Raw genomic sequence first — 22,709 nt, 5'->3', positions numbered from 1 at the left:
TGTGTGTGTGTGTGTGTGTGTGTGTGTGTGTGTGTGTGTGTGTGTGTGTGTGTGTGTATATATATATTACATATATATGTGTGTGTGTATATCATATTCAGTTTGTATATAATATTTGTAGGATACTTGCTTTGATTATTTCTTAGTATTCTTTTTACCATGGTTGACCGTAGTGTTCAGAGCTGAGGATTCCATTGTCTGCCCTCTTTTCCACAAACCTCAGACCCTTCAGTTATTTAAACTAGGCAGAGGGCTTTCATGACATAACTTCTGTATGTATGCATTGTGATAACTATAGTTATAAATTGGCTTTGTACGTACAGTACTATATCTCTAAATTTATAAACTAATTATTATTATATTATTTTAATATACATTTTTATATTTGCTATATAATTGATTCTGATTTTTGCCTTCCTTATAAATGTTGTCACTCTCCTCACTCTTCTTTTGGTTGCCTAAATGATTCTGTGACTAGTAGCTGAAGCTTAGCTTTATGGCCCTGCTTTGAAGATTCCACTTTGACAGCCAGTGGAATATTATAAGAACCATGAAAGTTCTGTAATAAACTGAAGTAAATGAGCATGTTGTGTGGCCATCATAAAACCCATGCTACAGCCAAGTTAACCTTATAATAAGCCTGTTGTGGCTCATCTGTAACGTAACAACTGTTGATCTAGCCATAGTTAAAACAATAACTAAATTATTGATGGCATTTCCCACAATCCTATAATATAAAGTATGTGGTTACACACACACACTGCATTTTAACCCCGTCACTGAGAGGGACTTGCAGTACTTTGCATGGCTGCTCTAGCGTGATATTCAATATCCTCTTTTGTTTATCATTTTTCTAATATTTGATGCAGAACATTTGGCACATGAAGCTTAGCAAGTGTGTGTTATTCCAACGCTAGGCAGAGATGTTGTTGGCACCAAGGAAAGGAGAAAAGACCGACAGACAATTTATACATCCCATCATAATGGTTTACCCCTCCCAGTTTTTTGTGATTTTGTTAAATCACAGCTGAAGCACTAAAATGTTACCCTATTTTCTTTTCTTTTTTTTATCCAGTGCTCTCAGCTACTTGATGAAAATGTGAGAGATGACTATTTAGAAGAGATAACGGAGGAATATGAGGACATTCGTCAAGATCACTACGAGTCCTTGAGGGTATGTTTGTATGGTTACTTTATGTGAGCTGCTTGGAACCATACACTGATTTACATCTTGTTCCAAAGTGTAGTCTGGAATGCAAAATGAAGACCTATATTGTGAAAAATAACAATTACATGTTCGGACCTGTTAAAAGTGAGAACTTAAATTTTTCTCAGAATTTGGTGGTATCCCGTAAATGCTTCTAGCAGGGATTTTTACTGGTTTTTTTTAACGATAGGGGTTTGCAAACATCTCCTTAGAGATCAGCAGCCAGATCTGTTTTTAGGGGCAACCAATGAATTGATAAATGTGACAGAACATAAAAAGTGTATGACCTACCTTTGGGTATACCAAAATGGTGGTCTGGCTTAGAGACCCCAAGTGAAATTTTGTGAATTCTGCGGCCAGAGTGGTCAGCAAAATATTGTTGTTGGCCCTTCAGCATACTGCGTTAAACCCTTTTTTGAACTGAAACACTACAGAATATGGTTGCATATATTGGTACTTTGGGGAAGTTTGGTTACTGTCGATTAGTCACCCATTGACCTATTTATTTGAAGAGAGGCCCTCAATGCATCGCTCATGTAAAATTAATGGGATAATGCTTACTAATGAAAAGGGTTGTTACCTATTCGGTTACCATTAAAAAAATCACCTTGGAAAATGTATCACAAAAGATTTATTACCAAATATGTTTTTTCACACAGGAAAGAAGATATATGACTTTAGAACAAGCTAGGAATAAAGGATTCCATATCGACTGGCTTTCTCATCCTGCACCAAGTAATTTGTTACTGCATTACAGTATATGTTGGGCTATATTTACCAAGCAGTGAAGTGGCGTAAGACTCTTTCTGGCATGTTTAAGTGTAATTTACTGTATGAGTTATGCAGGAGATTGGAATCGGATTGATCCTTGTATTCTTGATTCAACAATTTGACATCAACTAGGCAACTCTATTGGCAGCCTTGTAACCCTGTATTTCAACACTTTCAACGCTACTAAAGTAAATGCCTGGTGTTTTTTTTATCTACCTTTCTGATAATTAACTTGCTACTTAACTCAATTCTGTTCTTTTTACTGTGGCCTCATGTAAATGTTACTCTATCCACTACAAACTTCTCCCTCGTGGCCCACACCCAATGTAATCAAACACCGTGGACTACTCAGAAGCCTTCCATTATCTATGGAATGTTGGTGGAGAGCTCTGAAAGCAAGCACACCTAGCACCACTCATTCGAACACCTATGGCAAACATTGCACATTTTCAGCCTGCAAACAATGATTTACATTTTGATATTGAACTCAACCCAGTCCCTTCCCTTTTCAATTCTGTTCCATACCCCTGATAATGTCCCTTTCAAATTACAAAAGGGACTATCTGTCGCCCACGTAAATATTTGTAGCCTGCTGCCCAAACTGGACTACCTAAGGACATGGTCCCTTTCATAAGCTTAAAGCCATCATTCTCACCGAAACGTGACCAACTTCTGAAACACTTGATGCATCTATCTCTGTTCTGGGATACTCCATTTTTAGGAAAGAGAGGGGAAATAGAGGAGGAGGGGTGTTTTATATTGATGACTCCTTATAATTTCCGCTACTAAATTGCCCACCCATCCTACTGTAGTTGGTAAAATTTGCCACCCCTTCTCTGTCTTTTCTTAATGCTTGCCCCTAATGCCCCACTACAATCCCAGACTGATATCACTAATTTTCTTGGCACAATTTCTTCTCTGAATGTGATCAGTGAGCTGTTAGTTTTTGGGGATTTCAACCTCCATTGGGTTGACCCTAAAACACCAAAATCTGGACACAATTCAAGTAATTTATCCTCTTGTCCCAACAGAATCCAATCCTCTTGTATGTAGAATGAGAGAGAGAATGAGAATATTAATTGTAGTTACACCACTGCTTTAAACTGACTTTCCTTGGAGCTATTGGTTAGATCCCAATATGTGTCTATATCGGACTAGAACTCCAACTCCTTGGATGTCACCTTTTGAGTCCCGCATGGTTATGTTCTGGGGTGCCTATTCTCTTTAGTCTTCATTAATTATCTATCTGCAGCTTGTAAGGCAGCTTCAATGCACATGTATGTGGATGACACAATCTTATATGTACACAGCCCTAGCCTCTCTGACCTTGAATACTGTATTTTCCAAAACAAACTGGTTTCAAACACTTAACACCATTGTACCAATGGTATTTTGGGATGTACCAATGGTATTTTGGGATGAAGGCTACATTTCTAAATCTACCAATGACAGAACTACAGATCAGAACCAACTCTGAGACCATTTTAGCCCCTAGTTTTACATATCTGGACACATGGCTTGACTCCCATTTAACATTTGAGTAGCATATTGATACCCTGACATCCAAAACCTATGCCAAACTAGGTGTATTTATAGGAACAAATCCTCCCTAAGCTGCTGGTCGGAAAGCGCATTGCACAACAGATGCTAATGCCAACTATAGATTATAGGGACATAATACCTTATATGGTACATCACCCCAAACTCACCTTAGCAAACTTGATACTCAATATGCTGCTTTGTCCTACAATGTAACTACAACACACATCACTGCGAAATGCTCCAAAAACTAGATTGGCCATCTCAAGTCTAGACTCAAAGTACAATTTTCCTAACTTGCTTTCAAATACTTTCCGGGCAACTTATCCGCTTATCTGAGCAAACTCCTCATCACTACCACACGCAGAACTTACCACATGATCTCTGACTACAAAAGACTATTCACGGTCCCAAGGTTCAACAGAAAATCCGGTTGCTCCTCCTCTTACCGTGCACCTCAGTGAACAACTTACCAGAGACTCTCAAAACCGCCTCCAGTTTAAGTAATTTCAAGATATCAGCTGTCTCACATTTTAAACTTGTCTGTAACTGTTACATACTCGCAATCATTCATTATCTCTAACTGTCCATGAAATGTCTGTAAATTGAATGTATAACCTCTGTTCATTTAGTATAACCATGTATTGTCATCATAACTCTTTGCCCTGGACATACTTGAAAATGAGAGGTAACTCTCAATATCTTATTTCCTGGTAAAACATTTGATAAATAAATAACAGAAGACCGCTTCTGGTCCATTCACATTAATGTCTTCTGGCAATGTCTTGGGGCATTACACCGCTTACCAAGTAAGGGCCTTTGTCTACGAGATTCAAACTGCCACTGTGTCCCCATTGGATGTCAAGGTAGTCAAATGTCCCAAATTTGGAGGGACTGTCTGGAATTTGTAGACATCTCTGAGGTGTCTGGAATTTGGTGACACCTTAACCCTTGTGAGAAGCATCTATGCTTTTACCTACCTACTGTACGTAGCAAGTTTGAGTTGTATCTTTTGCCACCCCCAAAATAGGGACATTATATAAACCTGCATAATTACTCAAACCCAAGTCTCCTCCATCAACAAATGGAACATGAACATCGTCATCTTTTCCCTTGCTTTTACCCAGCACAGCCCAAGTTTACAGGTACTCGGGTGTTCAGAAACTACGACTTGGAGAGACTGAGCCAGTACATCGACTGGAAACCTTTCTTTGATGTGTGGCAGCTCCGAGGCAAATATCCCAACCGTGGATTCCCCAAAATCTTCAATGACAAGTCAGTGGGTAAGAAGCTTTTTAAGAAAAGTGCTTTGTCTTTGGGCATGGTTTTCAATGGTTTCCTTTATAATTATTCAGAGATGCTTATTTCCCCCTCTTAAATCAGGAGGCGGTCACCTTTTCACAAAGGGCAGATTTAAAAGCTCTGATAAGGGGATATCAGAGCTTGATTGCATGTTAAGTGCCATTCAAATCAATGTGAGCCAACACTGGATCGAGCTGCTTTACTTTTGATTTGAGCTTTATGAATTCAGCCTATGAGACGAGTGCATTGAGCAGGCCCTCAAACATTTGACCCCATAGAAATAAGTATGCCATACAACTGCTTTTAATAGGTACAGAAGACAAAAAACATGTACACTTGGAGGACATGATTGAGGTCCATTATAAAATAACTCCTGTTGTGAAAAAGCACAAATCTGTCTATTCCACCTCTCGAAATTCACTTAATGTATTAACATGGGAGCAGTGAGGGAAATGCAGCTTTGTACTGTCCCTAAGGGATTAGAAATACATTTAGCTGATTCAAATGATGACTGCACAAGCAGACAGGAAATATGTCAAAATATGTTTTTGCGATTTTCTCTCAAATTTAGAATTTTCCCAAAATTGTTTGCTTTTTTAATTGATAACAGACTTCTGTAGATTAGAACAACATTTCCCCAATGTTTGCTGGAATTTCTGCATAATTTCGCTAATGTTTGCTAAAATTCCACATAAAGGGCAGGGAATGGTAGCATATAAAGACCACGTAACAATACCTGGCAAAACAAAAAAGAAATCGGAGATTCACTATTTCACAAAATGTTTCACACTAAAACCGATGAGGAAAACTTGTAAATGTGTTAGATCTAAACTAAACGGGTAATTCTATATGGTCCGAACAATATAGCGTTACCCCCTTCGTTTGGAAACATGTCTTTTTATTTTTTGCCTAACCACAGTTACTACAGTATGTTGCTAAATGTTGGACTTTAAAACCTGGAGTGACATGGTGTCTGATGATGGGTTGAAGAACCGCTTTTTTTGAGCACCGGCCATTCGGTTTACGTGCTCACATTTTGCATTGAGTTTTCTCAGGTTTGTACAACATTCTACTGAATTCTGCGTTTTCTTCCCGATGTGACTGTCCTTTTTTTCTTTTTCAGGCGAGGCAGCCAAGAGCGTTTATAATGAAGCCCAAAAGTTGTTGCGGACTTTGATAAGTCAAAAGAAGTTTGAAGCCCGGGGTATCGTTGGCATCTGGCCAGCTCAAAGTGTACAAGACGATATTCTTTTATATGCAGAAGAAGCTATTCCACATTCCACTAACCCCAGTGCTACATTTTATGGCCTGCGGCAACAGGTGACTGAAACGTGACGCAGCTGTCATTCACAGAGACGTGTAGATGGCGTTATTAAAGCAGGAGACACACTGGAGCCTCCCTCCCCCCACATTTGTGTGAAGGAAAAAAAAAAGTATCTAAGCTTTCTAAGAAATCATGAGGCACCAGACTCTGGGATTTGTGCAGAGCTTAAAACTTGGATACTGTTTTGTTTTTCAACATTGTGACAGACCCTGTCTACCAAACAGTTGCCTTGTGAACTGTGGAGCATTTTATGACCTCAAAGTCCCTATTTTTAAGAAGAGGTGCTATTCCATTAGATATATACTAGTGCTGGAAGACGCAATCACAGATAATGTGTCAATGGGCCATGAGGAATAACACCTTTTAGTAAATATGGCACCTAGTGTCACTTCCTCAATGGCGAATCTATAGACCCCTACAGTAACTCTGTAATTGTACAGAATGAAACCAGAAAGCACAAGAGGTTAAAAATCAACATCGACAAAGCTATGTTCTGAATGCGCCTTCTAAGTTACCATTTGTTTGTTGTTTGTAATAGGCAGAGAAGGACTCTGCATGTACAGACCCGTACTACTGCCTGTCTGACTTCATCGCCCCTTTGGAGTCTGGGGTGCGAGACTATTTGGGCATCTTTGCTGTGGCAATTTTTGGGGTGGAGGAGCTGAGCAAAGAGTATGTGGAACAGGGAGATGACTACAACAGCATCATGGTGAAAGCGCTGGGAGACAGACTAGCTGAGGTAAGCTATAGATAAATCAACACATCTTGCAGGGCTTTATTTTTTTATTTTTATTCAAATCTAAAATCGGGTAAACTTGTTTTTATTTATATAACTACAGGCATACCCCGCTTGAAGTACACTCACTTTAAGTACACTCGCGAGTAAGTACATATCGCCCAATAGGCAAACGGCAGCTCACTCATGCGCCTATCATCACGTCCTGAACAGCAATACCGGCTCCCTACCTGTACTGAAGCTGTGCCCAAGCGGGGAGACTATAGAGCCTGTTACAAATGCGTTATTTACATCAGTTATGCACGTATATGACGATTGCAGTACAGTACATGCATCGATAAGTGGGGAAAGGTAGTGCTTCACTTTAAGTACATTTTCACTTTACATACATGCTCCGGTCCCATTGCGTATGTTAATGCGGGGTATGCCTGTATATATATCTATATCTATCATGAAAACGCAAAACTAAAGGCAGACCATCATACAGACCTCACGCTTAGTGTCGGTCTGTAGTCTAGTTTGTTCCTGGTCTGCAAACGGTAAATTTATATAGGGACTGTTATTGCTCCTGCCTCCTCTAGGCAGGAGTTAACCTTTCGCTGAGTAAAGAGTTTTAAGCTCTTGTTATCGGGGCTGACCCTGTTACATGGACGAACATGAGTTTTTCTTTGTAGATCTACAGTACTTGAAAGCTCATACATGAAGACCTCACAAGTCTCTTTATCAAATGTCTGAATGTGAAGCTTCAGATGATAAAGATGTATAAAAGTCAACAATGATCTATGGGGGTTATGCATCAAAGTCCTCCGTCTGCAAATCTGGGGCAAAACAGGAGCAGAAAAACTGTACCATATTTATCAAAGCAAAAAATGCCATGGTCCTACATGACCTTTTTCCTTGGTAAATCTAGTGCCGTCAGAAGACTTTACAATGTAACACCCCATCTATCTATAAAGAACTATCCTATTTTCCCAATTAAAGGTATCACTTCCTCTAGAATAATCCAGTTTTCTTCAAGATTAATGCAACAACTAGATTTTTCTGTAGAACTTGTATTGTAATCTTATAATGGGCCACGGCTTCCTGCATGAATGTTCAAAGTAAAAGTTTGTTGCTAATTTTTATGTTAAACATACTGGACACCCAACAAGCTCCTCAGACTTAGAACTTTGCAACTAATATTGACAGATTTACTATAAATCATTCTTCCTGTTACTACACAGGTTATTAAGAATTTATATTAGCGTTGGGGACCCCTGAATTGTGGTCTGTCGTGCAGTTGGCTCACGTCTGTCTGTGTTTTATGTTCTGTCTCTGATTTTAAATATATATTGCCATGCTCAGTAGCACTTCTCTGTGACACTCATATGCTTATATATATGTTGTGGTTATTTTGGGGGTTCAATAGGAGCTTGTTGGGTGTCCAGTATGTTTTACAATTGTTGTTCAGCTAGTCTTGGCTGAGTGGAGGGTGGCAACCTCCTACCTAATTGTAGCTCACCCCCTCCCACATTTAAATGGTTAAGGGCTCACTACATAGCATCTTCCACTCAGGGGAACTTGCTGGCTTGCAGTATGGTTGTGACAACTCTAATACAGAGTGCTTTTCCTGGTAATGTACAGGTTATTAAAAGCTTCAATCAGACTTAGAACTTTGTAACTAATATTGACAGATTTACTATAAATCATTCTTCCTGTTACTACACAGGTTATTAAGAATTTATATTAGCGTTAGGGACCCCTGAATTGTGGTCTGCCGTGCAGTTGGCTCAGGGGCTTACAACAATTTTGGCCAAAAATGTTAAACTAAAAGACCATTTAACTCGATATTTATACATATATATTCAGGCACTGTACCGTGTATGAGTTTCACTGGATGTGCTAAAAACTGAGCTCTGTCTGTGTTTTATGTTCTGTCTCTGATTTTAATTTTTATGTTATGCTGTAATTTCTGGTATGCATCTCTGCAGTGCAAATCCTTGTGATAGCCAATATTTTAACCACTCCTACTGTACGTGCACTTCCCCTCCTATCCAAGGCCTTTGCTGAGGAGCTTCATGAGAGCGTGAGGAAAGATCTGTGGGGCTACTGCGGTAGTGAGGAACTGGACGTCGCTGACTTGCGCAAGATACGCTACAAAGGCATCCGTCCTGCTCCTGGGTATCCCAGCCAGCCAGATCACACGGAGAAAGTCACCATGTGGAAACTGGCAGACATTGGGGAAGCAACAGGTACCGTTGAGGGTTGTACATTTGTTTTGCATGTAAGGAGCAGGGTTTTGAAGTCTCTTGAATTTTAATGGTAAAAAATCAGCACCACATGGTCTACAAATTACATTATTCATATGCGCTCGACTATTTCCAATCCGAGTTCTTAAAACTCTGATACCCATGCTCCACTACGCAGAATAAGGGTGCGGGGGTCCCACCTTCCATGGGTTACAACTGATAGTTAACAGAGAAAATTGAGCGCAAATAACACTACTTTAACAAAATACAAACAAATAAGATATATACTATCCTTAGAAAGTGCAGCTCCTGAAACAGGGCTCAAGACGAGCTTGTGGCTCACAGAGCGCGTGTGCAGTGTTGAAGCTGACAAGCGGATGGAATACTGAGTTTGAACCCAGACAGAGCGGGATTGAAAATTGGCTCCTATGAAATTTTAATGAAATTTGCGCACCTGCTGTTCTTCATCGTTTGCTGTATGGGTTACAACTGACCTTATAGCACTCTAGCAGTTCAGGGATGCCTTGTGGAAAAGCTACAAAGTAACTGTCCCTACCAAGGATCTCAATCACTACAGATGCCTGCGGAATATGTGCACAAGGCATGCAAAAGCACAATATTACTCTGACAATCTCCTCCAGAATACATCAAACCCAGCTAATTTCTGGAAGGTTATCGACAATATATTCCAGCCTTCTAGCCATCAACAACCAAGTAATATCAGTAAGGGGGATATTACTCTGACAAATCCCACTGACATTGCAAATGCATTCAATGATTACTTTGTGGGGTGTGCTACTAACTTATTAGCGATACACAACCCAAACCACAAACATGAATCTCATCCTGGGAGTACCCATATAGCCCCAACCCCTCCCAACACTGCCCACAATTTTCAATTTGGCCCAGTATCCGAAGAGATTATTACTCAAGCGCTCCTCAAATTAAAACTAAGCAGCCAATGTGGACCTGACTTACTACAATCTAAGTTCCTAAGACTTGGTGCCCCAGCCATTTCCAAACCAATTGCTTCCATAGTCAACTCTATCCTGTCTACAGGCCATATCCTTAAGACCTGGAAAACTGCCAGAGTTGTCCCAATCTTCAAAAGTGGGGACAGAAACACTGTCTCAAACTACAGTACAGGCCAATTTCTCTTCTCCCAATACTATCCAAAGTCATGGAAAAATGTGTCCACTCCCAACTAAGCGATTCCTATACAAACACAAATTTCCCTAGCCAATTCCAATCTGGCTTTCACCCCAAACACTCCACTGTAACTACACTGCTAAAAGTTTGCAATGAAATCCCGTGTGGAATGGAACAGGGACAACTCACTGGTGCAATATTCCTAGATTTTGCAAAGGCTTTTTGATACTGTTGATCATGCTATCCTGCTTAACAAACTCCAGAGCTCTGGAATAGGGAAGCATGCTTTAAACTGGTTATAGTCCTACCTGTCAGGTAGATCCCAACATGTCTGTCTCAGTCTCTAATTCCAACCCCCTGGATATCACCTGTGGTGTCCCGCAAGGCTCTGTTCTGGGGCCCCTACTCTTCTCAGTGTTCATCAGTGATCTTCCCACTGCTTGTAAGGAAGCTTCAATACACATATATGCAGATGTCTCAATCCTATATGCACACAGCCATAGCCTCTCCGACCTTCAACACATACTTCAGTCTGACTTCAGTCAGTTTTTAAACACTGACAAGACTGTAACAATGGTATTTGGGACCAAGACAATTTTTTTAAAGCTTCCAGTGACTGAGCACCAGATCAGAACCAACACTAACACCACCCTAACTCCTGTTACTAGTTTTAAATACCTGGGCATATGGTTTGTCTCCCACTTAACATTCGGGATGCACATTGATACCCTGACATCCAAAACCTATGCCAAACTAGGTGTAATTTACAGGAACAAATCCTCCGTAAGTTTGCTTGTCAGAAAGCGTATCGCACAGCAGATGCTAATGCCAATTATCGACTATGAAGAAATAGTATATGGCTCGGCACCCAAACCCACCTTGACAAACTTGACACCCTCTACAATTCAATATGCCGTTTTGTTCTCCAATGCAACTACAACACACATCACTGCGAAATGCTCAAAGAACTAGAGTGGTCATCACTTGAGTCTAGGCGCAAAGTTCACCTTTCCTGTCTTGCTTTCAAATACTTTCTGGGCAAGCTACCCATCTATCTGAACAAGCTCCTCACCCCTACCAGATGCAGCACTTGCCATCTGAGATCAGACTCCAAAAGAGACTGTTCATGGTCCCAAGGCTCAACAAAGTATCCGTCCGCTCCTCCTTCTCTTACCGTGCACCACAAAACTGGAACAACCTTCCGGAGACTCTCACATCCACCACCAGTTTAAGTTCTTTCAAAACTAAGGCTCTCTCACATTTTAATCTGGTCTGTAACTGTTACATACGCCTATAATATATATTTTCTTTAACTGTACATGCAAAGTCTTGTATATAATGTTTACCCTGTTCACTTATGTAACTGTATTTGTAACCATGTATTATTTGTCTTAACTCTATGCCCAGGACATACTTAAACGATGGGTAACTCTCAATGTATTCTTCCTGGTAAAATATTTTATAAATAAATTAAAATTATTAATATCATTATTTATTCCATTTAACATATTAATACATTACTCCACTCCATTCCTTTTTGTTGCCAGTTTAGCGGTTTTATGCAGATTTTCTCTTTTTACAAATGTGCAACATTTGGAAATCTATTGGATATGGTTAGAATTAGTAGACACTTTCTAAAAGTAAGACATTGCTGTTATTGTTTCATTTTGCCCATTCAAATAACTTGCACCTGTATACAGTACTTTTGAAGCATTCATGGAACTACCTCCATGGTAAAATCCAGGCAACACATTTCTGGTGCTCCAATCTGCAGGCAGCTCCAAAAATTAAGCTACAATAAGCATGCTACTTAAAAACTAAATGGACTAGCGTTTGGTCAATCCTTGATGGAGAAAGATTTAGAAATGCTTGTAGACAGCATTCTTAGTGATAGTGCTAAGTCAGGCAGTAGCTATAAATGCTACCTGGATGTTATAAGTTAAATGCCGTATTAATAAGAGGGAACCAAGCATAATTTGCCTTGTGTAAATCCTCCATAAGAGAAAATTTTGAACATGGAGTCAACTTTTGGGCGGTCAAGGACTTTTTCACCGAACAAATTGCCCCCAGCCGCCATAACTACTGACTACAGGATGAGTCGACGCAGGTCACCTCGTCGTCACCGTTTTTTGCTATCCCACCTGGGCACATCCGATGCTCGTCCTCAGCGCCTCTCCCAGCCACAGGACACCTCCGCTGCTGCATGTCCTCAGCGCCCGCATCATGTCCTCTGTGTCTTTCCCAGCCACAGTGCACCTCTGATGCGCAGGATACTCGGCGCGATAACACAAAGCCAGAACACATTTTTTCATTTCCCGCGCACTGCGCAAATTCCTGGTGCACTGCGTGTCGAAGGTGCCCTGCGGCTGGGAGAGGCGCTGAGGACATGCAGCGCAGGTGCTGGGCCAGGAGTGCGGAAGGCGGTGACTACGAGGTGACCTGCGGAAACTCGTTCTGTGGTCAGTAGTTATGGCGGAGGAGTGCCGGTGGCAATTTGGGCGTGGCCAAAGGTCCCATTCAAAGTTTTGGGCATATGTCCATAAAAAATAAAAAAAGACATGGAGCTGGGGCAAGTACCGAGAAGAGACAACAAATTAATTCAGGTGATGGAAGGTCTTCACAAGAGGAAACATCTAAATTAGGATTGTTTACATTAGAGGAGAGGTGTTTAAGTGGGGATTTGAGTACTTTTTATAAATGGTTGATGCAAATAAATTTCAAGGGCACTTTTCATCCCAAGGGCAGTACAAATGAAATGGGGTCAACGCTTGTGATAACAGGAAAGGATATTTTTTTTTCCAGCAACATAAAAAAATGTATTTTTACAGCAAGAATATTTGGAATTTACTACTCAATAAGAAGATATTAGATTATTATTTTTTTGTAGAAAGGTATAGTATATATTGATATGCTTATTAACTAAATAAAGGATGGGTATCTCGGCAACCCGAATCGAATCTAGTATCTACTATGTTGCGATGTAATGAAGATGCTGAAGCAGTAACAGATCAATAGATTTACTCAAGATTGCACTTGCATCAATCAAAAGGAGTACATTAACTACACCAAATCAATACCATGTGACCTCTCTTACAAAAAGTTGATGGATCACACTTAATACATAATTTTTTTTTCTCTTACAGGCATCAAGCTAACAGAGTCTCTAGCCATGTACCCTGCCGCTGCAGTCTCTGGTTTGATGTTCTCCTGCCCAATGTCCAAATACTTTGCTGTTGGAAAAATTTCTAAAGATCAGGTATGCTTAATTACACTACTTGACAATACCCTATACGGTTGAAATGTGTGTGTGTGTTTTCGTTCCCTAATTATACTATATAATCAGACTTTGTGTTATGAGAGTGTTCCTATAACATTTCAGACCCATCTCCTTCTATGGGTGAACAAAATTCAAATGAAAAAAAAAAAAAGGATAGGAAGGAAGCACTCAAATAATTACCGTAAGATCCATTTTTATTCAACTGGCCCTTAAACATGTATTCTTTTTAAATTACTGAAAAGCTCAAACGGCTAAAAAAATTGGAAATACAGGGGAAAAAAAGAGGGCGGTCAAATGCAAAAAGGAGTAAAAATAATACAAAAATCAAAAATGTATTCTCAAAACAGGATTCGTCCTACCAGCCGATACATTGATGTGTTAAAACTGGCGTGCCTGATCGATATATCGAGATAGAGACCGATCCTAGTGTAATACCAGTGAGTCAAATGTAATGGTCTTGAGCAATAACAATTTAAAACTCACAAACATCCGAGATTTTAAAGCATTGTATGAGATCTCATGCCCCAACATGTGATCCAAGACACTGCTCTGCTCGATCTGTAGTGAGAGAGCCTCCTTGAATCCTCTCAGTGGGTGTTACTATTTAGGGAGTCTTCCGGCAACCAGCAGTTGTTCAACAGCGGTCCGACTGGAAAAGTTCTTGATACTCTAGGGCAGCAGTGCGCAACCTGGTGTGTGCGGGCCGGCGGACGCTGTGCGTGGAGGGGGTGAAAAAGCTGTGTGCAAGCAGGCAGCCGAAGAAGATGTGTGCGGGCAACCAAAGATGTGCGCGGGCGGCCGAACATGATAGTGCAGGTGGCGGCCACGTGATGGTGTGTGTGCAGGTGCGGGGGCTGCAGAGGTACGGGGGAGGAGCACGCCTAGAGCGCTGTGATGTCAAACTCCCCTCCTTCCGATGTCTGCCCTGCAATAGCGCTGTGTTCCTTCTCTCATCCGCTGGCAACCTGCTTCGCTGCGATCCTCTGCAAGTGAAAGGGTAGGCTGCCACTATATCAATCATACTATGAATGTACAAAAATAATTAAAAACAAAAAAACAAAAGTGAAAACACATTGAAAACTGAAAAAAAAAAAAATTATACATAATACTGTAGGTAGGAGTTTGGATGACACTGGGGACAGCAAGCCAAAGAGCAGGAGCATAAAAAAAGGAAATGGAGAAGGAAAAAATGGGAGGGGAAGGGGGAAAAAAAAGAGAGGTTATGGGGGAGAGAGGGAAGGGAGGTAGCAAAGAGGTGGATGAATGCTTCCCCCCCAAAAAAGGATTGCCTTTGTGCACGTACGCTCTCCCAAGCTTGACTTTGAAGCTCGCTCAGCAACAGTCAATTAACATACAAACACACACACACACATAGCCCCGATCCATGCTCCCCGCTCTTGCTTGCAAAATTATGCAGGTCACCCTGTGCTCATGCTTGGAGAATTGGTGATGTCACCGCTCTCAGAGGCAGCGTGGACGCAGCCTAATTTTGCAAGAGCAAGCTGTTGAAATATGTAAGTATTTAGACATATTTATATTTACTGTAGTGCCGGCGAGTATTCTAAAACAAATCTGGGGCAATAACCAACAAGACCCAGGCACATGCTGGTTACATGCTGGGTACATGCTGCAACATTTCAGTGACATTTCTGCAGACAGACTAATGGCCCATCGGATTAAAAGCAGGGGTCCCTGGCAGTCCCCTTCAAACTGAATGGGACTGCCAGGGACCCCTGCTGTGTTTATTCGATGGGCCATTAGTCTGTCTGTAGAATTGTCACTGAAATGTTGCAGCATGTACCCAGCATGTGCCTGGATCTTGTTGGTGATAGCTCCAGATTTTTCAAGGCAAGTTTTAGAATACTTGTCGGCGCACCTGTACATTTTATACCGTTTTAATAAAGGTTTTTTTTCCATGTGATTTTGATTACATCAGGCAGAGGGGGCCCGAGAAATTTCATGCATGAAAAGGGGGGCTCGGCATAAAAAGTTTGCTCACCCCTGCTAGGTGCTTTTCTGGTGTTGTGATTAAAAATCTTTACACACAGCTTCTCACAGCAGTACGTGACCCTACGCGTTTCCTCAAACCAGGCTGATTTCATCAGGGGAGGTAGTTGTGCCCATGAAGGCTGCCAGTATCCTAAAGATTTACTAAGATTAACCTATTGTGGTCATCAGACTATTTTTTACGGTTTTTGGACTTTTTATGTTCTTTTTTTTAATTATATATTTTTTATATATTATTTACATACTTTATTAGCTTAGCAGCAGTATAATCTATATTAACATTTGTTCTAGTCTTTGTTATTGCTAATGATTTATTGACATACTGTATCAGTTCAGTAGGAGTATTAATTTGCTTGCAAATCTCTGTTACTGATTATCATTAATTGAGCAATTTGATATATCTTTTGCAAATACTAACCTGGAGGAGCTCCTCTTCCTGACGAAGTGTGCTGTGTCACGCGAAACGCGTGTCAGGGTTTGAAGTCACGACGGTGATGTTTGGAAGCGTGGCGCCACCATCTTGGTGCAGCAGGTTCAGCAGCTCCAGCTAAAGATACGGCTTGTATTGTGGTTGCTGATGCATAACATTTGTGCTATTATACTATTCATACTAGACACTCACTTATTGACCATACTAGGTTACAGTATGTGTCTATGCTTATTGGCACCATACAATGTTGATCACTGAATTACTGCATGAGATTGTGTGATTACCTTTGCTATCTATGAGAGAGAGAGAGACTCATGTGTATAGATTTGTAGCGTGACATTTTGGGATTCGGCTATGTAGGCTTATTCTCTACTATCACATTGCATTGGGAGACATTTGGTATGTTCATGAATGCATTATTTGTTTCCTTATGATCATTGGCATTGCTGTCCTTTTGGAGCTTATGTGGGACTGTTTACTGTGATAAAGTTTTATTGTTGATAGTATCCTACTCAGCATGGTCCCTGGTTAGTCATCCTATCTCCTCTCTGGATATAGTGAGGTTCTACATTTGACATCTATCTGCATCACTACTGCACTATTTGGTTATCATTGGCACACCTATTATTTGCCCTATATTTATTGTGTGTGGGGCTTATTTGTACATATATTCTACATCTGGCTATTTGATGTGTATGCTTTTTGATGTGTATGCTTTTTGATATATAGGTGATGCCCACTTCCTATGAGGATTTTAATACACCACACATTGTATGTTCATGAGTGATTTTTCAATGTTGATTAAAAGTTTATTGTTTTTTTCATTTTTAGTCCTATGTGGACATATATGTATATTATATATGTCAGCTGATGGTTAGCCTCACCTATTTTTTGGGGATATTTATATCCCATTTAGTAATTACTCATCCACTATTTCTCCACAGTGAGTGCTAGATATAGGAACTTTTTCGGGTTCTTCTGGGACCCACTCTGTTAATAAATGTTCTACTCCTATGTTGAGATACTTCCTGCAAAGTAACTGGCTGTTTGCCTGGACACTTGTGGTCGATCTTCATTCTCTCTGAGTTGGACGTCCGTTGCAGTAGAGTTGTTACACTCCAAAAAAAAATTTCTTCCCTTGTAAATGCAAGTCATTGTGACTTTAATTTTTATTAAAACTGTTTTATACTGAGTTACACTATGGAGCCTGTAATTTTCTTTTCAGATTTTTTTCTTGTGATGTGGTTTATCACTTTTGAAGTAGCATTGAAGGCTCCATTCATCACAAGCTCATCTGTTCTTTACTTCCATACACTGATCTATTGATCTACATATCACAGCACTGGGACTGGGTTTTACAATGTTTATTGATATTACTGTTATTACTACTCCTTTCCCTTTTTATATAGATAAATATATTGATCGATAGATAAATAGGTGTTTATTACTTTAAAAAGGATGATAGCACCAATAGTGTAATACTGTTTTTCAAGAAGACATATGGTTAGTATTGCACACGTATGGTATCAAATATAAACAAGCATATAAAATATTATTCCGCGTGATCTCTTTCATTTGAGGGTAATCCCGTCTGGTTGTTTGGACGCTGGGGTGAACACCGAGGGCCGTTGTCACTGCTCCCTGCACTTCGTTCCCACAATGCATTGCGTCATGAATGACTGACTGGTTACCAGAAGGATCAAAAAACCTCGGCAATCTCCCAATAAGCCGGCGAGTGCTAGGAGTAGTGTCCGCAGACCCCATCATTCACCCCCCCGTCCAAACAACCCGGCGGAAGTACTTACACTGTTGGTGCTCTCTCTACGCTGGTATCTTTTTGCAAATAGATGTTTTAGAAAGTGGGAGGGGAGTATCTCGGTGTGACAAGCTGCAGCCGGAGCAGATTTAGGATCACAGTATCTCCCCACGGGGGTAATCCCAACACCACAACTGTCTAAATTTGAGTTCCTTGTTTATTACTATTGAGTTCTTGACTACTGATAATTGTGTTACTGTGTACATATTGCACTTCTAATCACCATAAGTCATATAAAATGTGATATTCATTGTCGGTTTAAAAGAGTTTAAAACACTAGCTCTTGTTAGAAATTAGATTTATACACATTTGTCTTATGATTCTTTTATATACACTTTTTAAAGGAGTGAATCACTAATTCTATACACCCCCCTAGCGCATTATATACATACATACATACATACACGTAGCAGGCTTCACTGTTCCCCCAGATACCTCAACATACCCAGCCGCGCTTCAGAATATGTATTTTCGTAGGTTTCAGTAGTAATGCAGCCTCAGTTTATGCATGCTGCAAAAAAATAAGAGATCAATCTCTTAAATACTATGCTTTTCCTGCTTTCCAGGTTGAAGATTATGCTCACAGAAAAAATATGGCAGTGGAAGAAGTTGAAAAATGGCTGGGCCCTATTCTGAGCTACGACCCTGACGAATAACAACGCTGTCCTTCTTCCTTTTATGTCCGTTTTATAAAAGGAGAGAAGAAAAAACTGTTTTAAATGGCTGCTCCTAAAAAACTTTCTCCGTACGGATATCCGAACTAATGCTTGATCAGCAGCTGAGTACTTTTCTTTGTAAATGTAACAGAGTAATTTTTTACCTAAATTGAGACTTTATTTTTAGAGGTAAATAACTTGTGGGAATAATATACCTCCAGATTTCATCTCAAAGTTACTAAGTAATCCAAGTCCTAACGGTCTTCAGACCTCCCATTCTCTTGATGAGGTTAATGCAGCATTTTTTATTGCCCGTTTTGTGAGTTTTTGTTTTTTACATTTACGGTAATGCAATTTTCTAAGCTGCCGATCGATTCGTTCTCCCTTGATCGATCGGCGGAGGTCCTGCTTCCCAGGGCACCCAATATGGCTGCCTATTTCAAAAGAGGAAGTGGTGTCGTTTCCTAAAGGGTTGCTGTAGCAACCCACGGAACCTTAAGTATTATCTAGTACTAAAGAATCCTACTACTACCAAATCCTATAATGTATGTGTTTTGAAGGAAATGCTGCTTTAATGCAAGTGGTTCATGTTTTGGACCTCCTTGAAAAATGACCCTTTTTTATAAGGCAACTCCTGGTATTAATTATTCTATATAATCACCAGGAACAAGTGTTATTGACCCAAGAAAATTACCCAAGCAGCAGCCAACACTACCCTATTTCCTTAATGTACTTTAAATGCAGCTATCATTGCAGAAAAGGGTACTCCAGAAAATATAGATTACAGAACTATCAAAAATATACATGTCTCTAATTTTTGTTTTTCTTTGGATTGCCCAGTAAAAATCACATACTATTGATTTATTATTTTATTTTAGGCAGGAAAATAATGGAGTATTTTCTTTTTTTTCCAACAAAACCTAAAGAAGATAAAGATATCTGCAATGTGCTACAGCATAAAAGGGACAGATACGACTTCCTGGGCAAAATAAAGGGGTACTTTTTAAGCAGAGGGGATTGCTGCTTTCCCAATACCAATTTAGAAACACCTGCTGTGGGAAAGGAATTTTAATTTGATTATTATTGTTTGGGGTCATAAATGCAACAAAATCAATAGTAGATCTTGAGAGCCCTGTGTCTTTAGAGCTTACTTAAGATGTATGTTCTGAATATTTTTGTTCATTTGTTTTTTAGAAGGTATCTGCTGCTAGAGCATTTTAAGATTTTGTTTTGTCACAGTGAATGTTATGATATTGTCAATGCCATTTTTGTGTAGGAAATTCAGATAATGTCATATTTAAATAAAGACATACAATACAATAAAGACATACAATTTGGTTTGAGATAAACAAGTTACAGTACGGCTGTAGTCAGGCTAATCATTTTCCTGCCAAAGGTTGTTTCGTAAGATCGCTTGATTTATGCAGTCTACGCAAATTCAGAGAGGTTGGTCAAATGAGAGGGAACTAAAACTGTAGTTGTATAACTATTTTTGTACTAGTCGGAACTCAATAACTGGATAGCTCATGGATCACTGAAATAGTTTAGGGAGCATTCTACATCACATAAGTTGGAGAATGTATTGTGTGTGGGTGTCGAGTGTTGAGCTTAGTTGGAAGTGAACCGTAAGCTTGGGGGTTAATATAAGCAACCAGCCCCATACACAGAACAGATACGTTGACACACCTATTGAATAATGGAACTCTTATGTACAGTATGTATTTTTGTAAGCAAAACAGAAATATATCTAGCTTCAGAAAAAAAAAAAGCATGTTCTGTATAGTACTAGATCTTCTATATGTAGTGTTGGACAATGTGGTGATGGTTAATTTACATACTGTATATTACCAATACAGTGTGTTTTAGCATGGAAGGGGGTAACAGCTAGGTAGTAATAGGGGTATGGGAGTAGTATGCAAAACTGGCTTGATTTGGATCTCGTGAACAAGCCATGGTGTCAGACAAGCTATTGATGTCGTTTGTGGGTACATCTAATGTCTGTATCATTAAAGCAGCTTCCCTTTACTATATGTGAGGAAGTAACTGCTAATTTTCGTTGCTGATTAGGGTTTTGCCTGTATGCGTAACGCCGTCTGTAATAATAATATTTATTTAAATGATGCTGTACTATCTGCTTTTCTTATCCTGGTATAAGAAAGTTGCCACCACTGGATTTTGACTTGAAACATTGTACACATTAATTGCCACATTGCCCTGATATGTAGTGATATTCTGTCATATATTGTGTTTTGACATTAAATCAAATGAAAAATGTAATGTACTTGTAGCCCTTGCACCCCCCCCCCCCCTTCCCAAGTGAGATTTGGGTCGGTTTCTTCTGCTACTCCATATTTGCGGTGGTGCGTACTTGTGTGGCAACAAGAGGGCTTAGTGCTCCGCGGTGTTGTGTGGAGAACAGGACAGGGTTTACAGGGTACCTTATTCGTGGTTGCAGTGCCTCCAGTCAGCATGGGTCCTTTGGATGGAAGGAGAGTCCATACTGACACCTTTCTGGTCCTTAGTGAATCACACTGATGATGGTACAATGGCGTTTATTGTAGGTTCTGATCTTACAGCAGTGCATAGCTTTCCTCTGCATGGTGATGGTGCTCCTCCTGAGGCCTCCTAGTGAGAACCAGGGTAGCTGCTACTCACTCCACAGGGGGAGTAAAGAGACACACCTACTTTTATGAAAGTGCCAATATTTATACCCTTTGGTGTGATTGTAACTCTGCCTCCTAACAAGACAGATATGGATACTGACAGGCCATCACATCCAGTTTGTGACCCAATCCGTATCCACCCCTCAGGCTGACACACTCTGGCTGTTGCTAGGCCCGCCCTTGCATACATCAAAGGTATCCAAGGCTGCAAAAGCACACAAGGCCTTTCTGAAGGAATTAACCCATCCACTGCTGGCACCTAACAGGACTTACACTGGGAGGGCCCAGGAAAATAGGTAGCGGCCGGGAGGCTGTGTTACATACTGTAACATGTTGGACCATGACATAGATTAAACCTCTTGTTTCATCAATTGTCTATTTAGTACTGGGAGTTTGCCTTGACATGCATTGCTGACCTCTCCAGAAATCAAAACAACATACTGTACAATGATGTTTCTTTAGTGGCAAACACTTCAGTATACAGTTCAGATGTTTTTATGTTGCAAATGGTGTTTGTGTTGTTGGTTGCACACTTATCAGACTTTTTTTTTTCAAATTACTAAAAAAGGATAATTGCACAGAACACAAATTATAGTTGAATGAGTTGAGTTGTGTTACCCATGTACAATGTTGCCCTGTTTATTGAATGGTACTGTACTGATACGATTTTTGTTTGTAGAGAATACTGTATGGGAACTGTAAATCATTATCGAAACTTCCATTTAGAAGAGACTGCTAATTGTATTTAAAGGGTACAAATAAGTCATTTAATTTTCAGGATTTATTAGAGAAGTACACGTGTTTAACAGAATTATCAAAAAGTTGAGCTCGTGAATATTGCTAAGCATTTGCTGCTTTAAGTATTTATCGGCTACAAAACAGGGAAAAAGACAACAGTCGTACTTCCGATCTGTAAACTGCAGCTGCAGAGCGATGTTTAGATTATCCCAGAGATTTGTAAATTTACAGGGAACATTTCTCTTCTGTTACTGTATCTCTCTGCTATGTTTCACCCATCCTCATGTACCACTGTAAATGATGGACAATCACTAAGCCTTTCTTCTGGTTAAGAATCTCTTATTATATATGTTGTTTACCATGATTTGAAAAGTACCACTTACATCTGTAATGCAAACCAGCTGGTACATTTGACACACAATAGTATGCAAGATGTCAAATAAAAGCAATCAAACTTCCCAAAGTGTTTTTATATTCATTTATATTTATTTGCATTGCCCTGCTGTTGTGTGCACAATAAAGTCACCTGAAAAATAAAAATGTTAACATTACACATAACCTTGATCTACAAAAAAAGTATTAATTCATGTTTACATTTGGCTCTTTCTAATCAATGGATTTCTGAACCCACCTTATTTTTTCATCAACAAACAGATCCTCAAGTATTTACAGTGAGTCAAATCTGACCAAATAGAGAGTCCAATCGGGGGGTAGCAAGCAGTCCTGAGGGGAATCTTCAATGAAGTCTCACAAGGATGACAAACAAACATAAACAACAAAAAAGACAAAAAGAAAAAACATAGTGTAACTCTAAAAAACCAAACACATGAGAAGAATAACTAAATGATTATTACAATTTTAATAAA

The 22,709-nt window shown here is 39.8% G+C and overlaps 1 protein-coding gene across 2 annotated transcripts in view; it reads left to right on the top strand.

Moving 5' to 3' along the window:
• Window positions 1-22,306, top strand: part of MTR (5-methyltetrahydrofolate-homocysteine methyltransferase) — an 89,689-nt gene extending 67,383 nt beyond the window's left edge. For both annotated transcript variants that reach the window (XM_075596481.1, XM_075596482.1), the window contains exons 26-33: window positions 1,076-1,174; window positions 1,867-1,942; window positions 4,645-4,800; window positions 5,943-6,139; window positions 6,682-6,882; window positions 8,918-9,110; window positions 13,400-13,512; window positions 18,353-22,306. In XM_075596481.1, coding sequence (XP_075452596.1) covers window positions 1,076-1,174; window positions 1,867-1,942; window positions 4,645-4,800; window positions 5,943-6,139; window positions 6,682-6,882; window positions 8,918-9,110; window positions 13,400-13,512; window positions 18,353-18,442 — 1,125 coding nt within the window. In that variant the 3' untranslated portion in view covers window positions 18,443-22,306. The remainder of the gene's footprint in view (window positions 1-1,075; window positions 1,175-1,866; window positions 1,943-4,644; window positions 4,801-5,942; window positions 6,140-6,681; window positions 6,883-8,917; window positions 9,111-13,399; window positions 13,513-18,352) is intronic.
• Window positions 22,307-22,709: the final 403 nt, after the last annotated feature.

Source organism: Ascaphus truei, chromosome 4 (genome assembly GCF_040206685.1).
Source record: "Ascaphus truei isolate aAscTru1 chromosome 4, aAscTru1.hap1, whole genome shotgun sequence".
Classification (NCBI taxonomy): Eukaryota; Metazoa; Chordata; class Amphibia; order Anura; family Ascaphidae; genus Ascaphus; species Ascaphus truei.
This window is presented reverse-complemented; position numbering and strand designations above follow the sequence as displayed.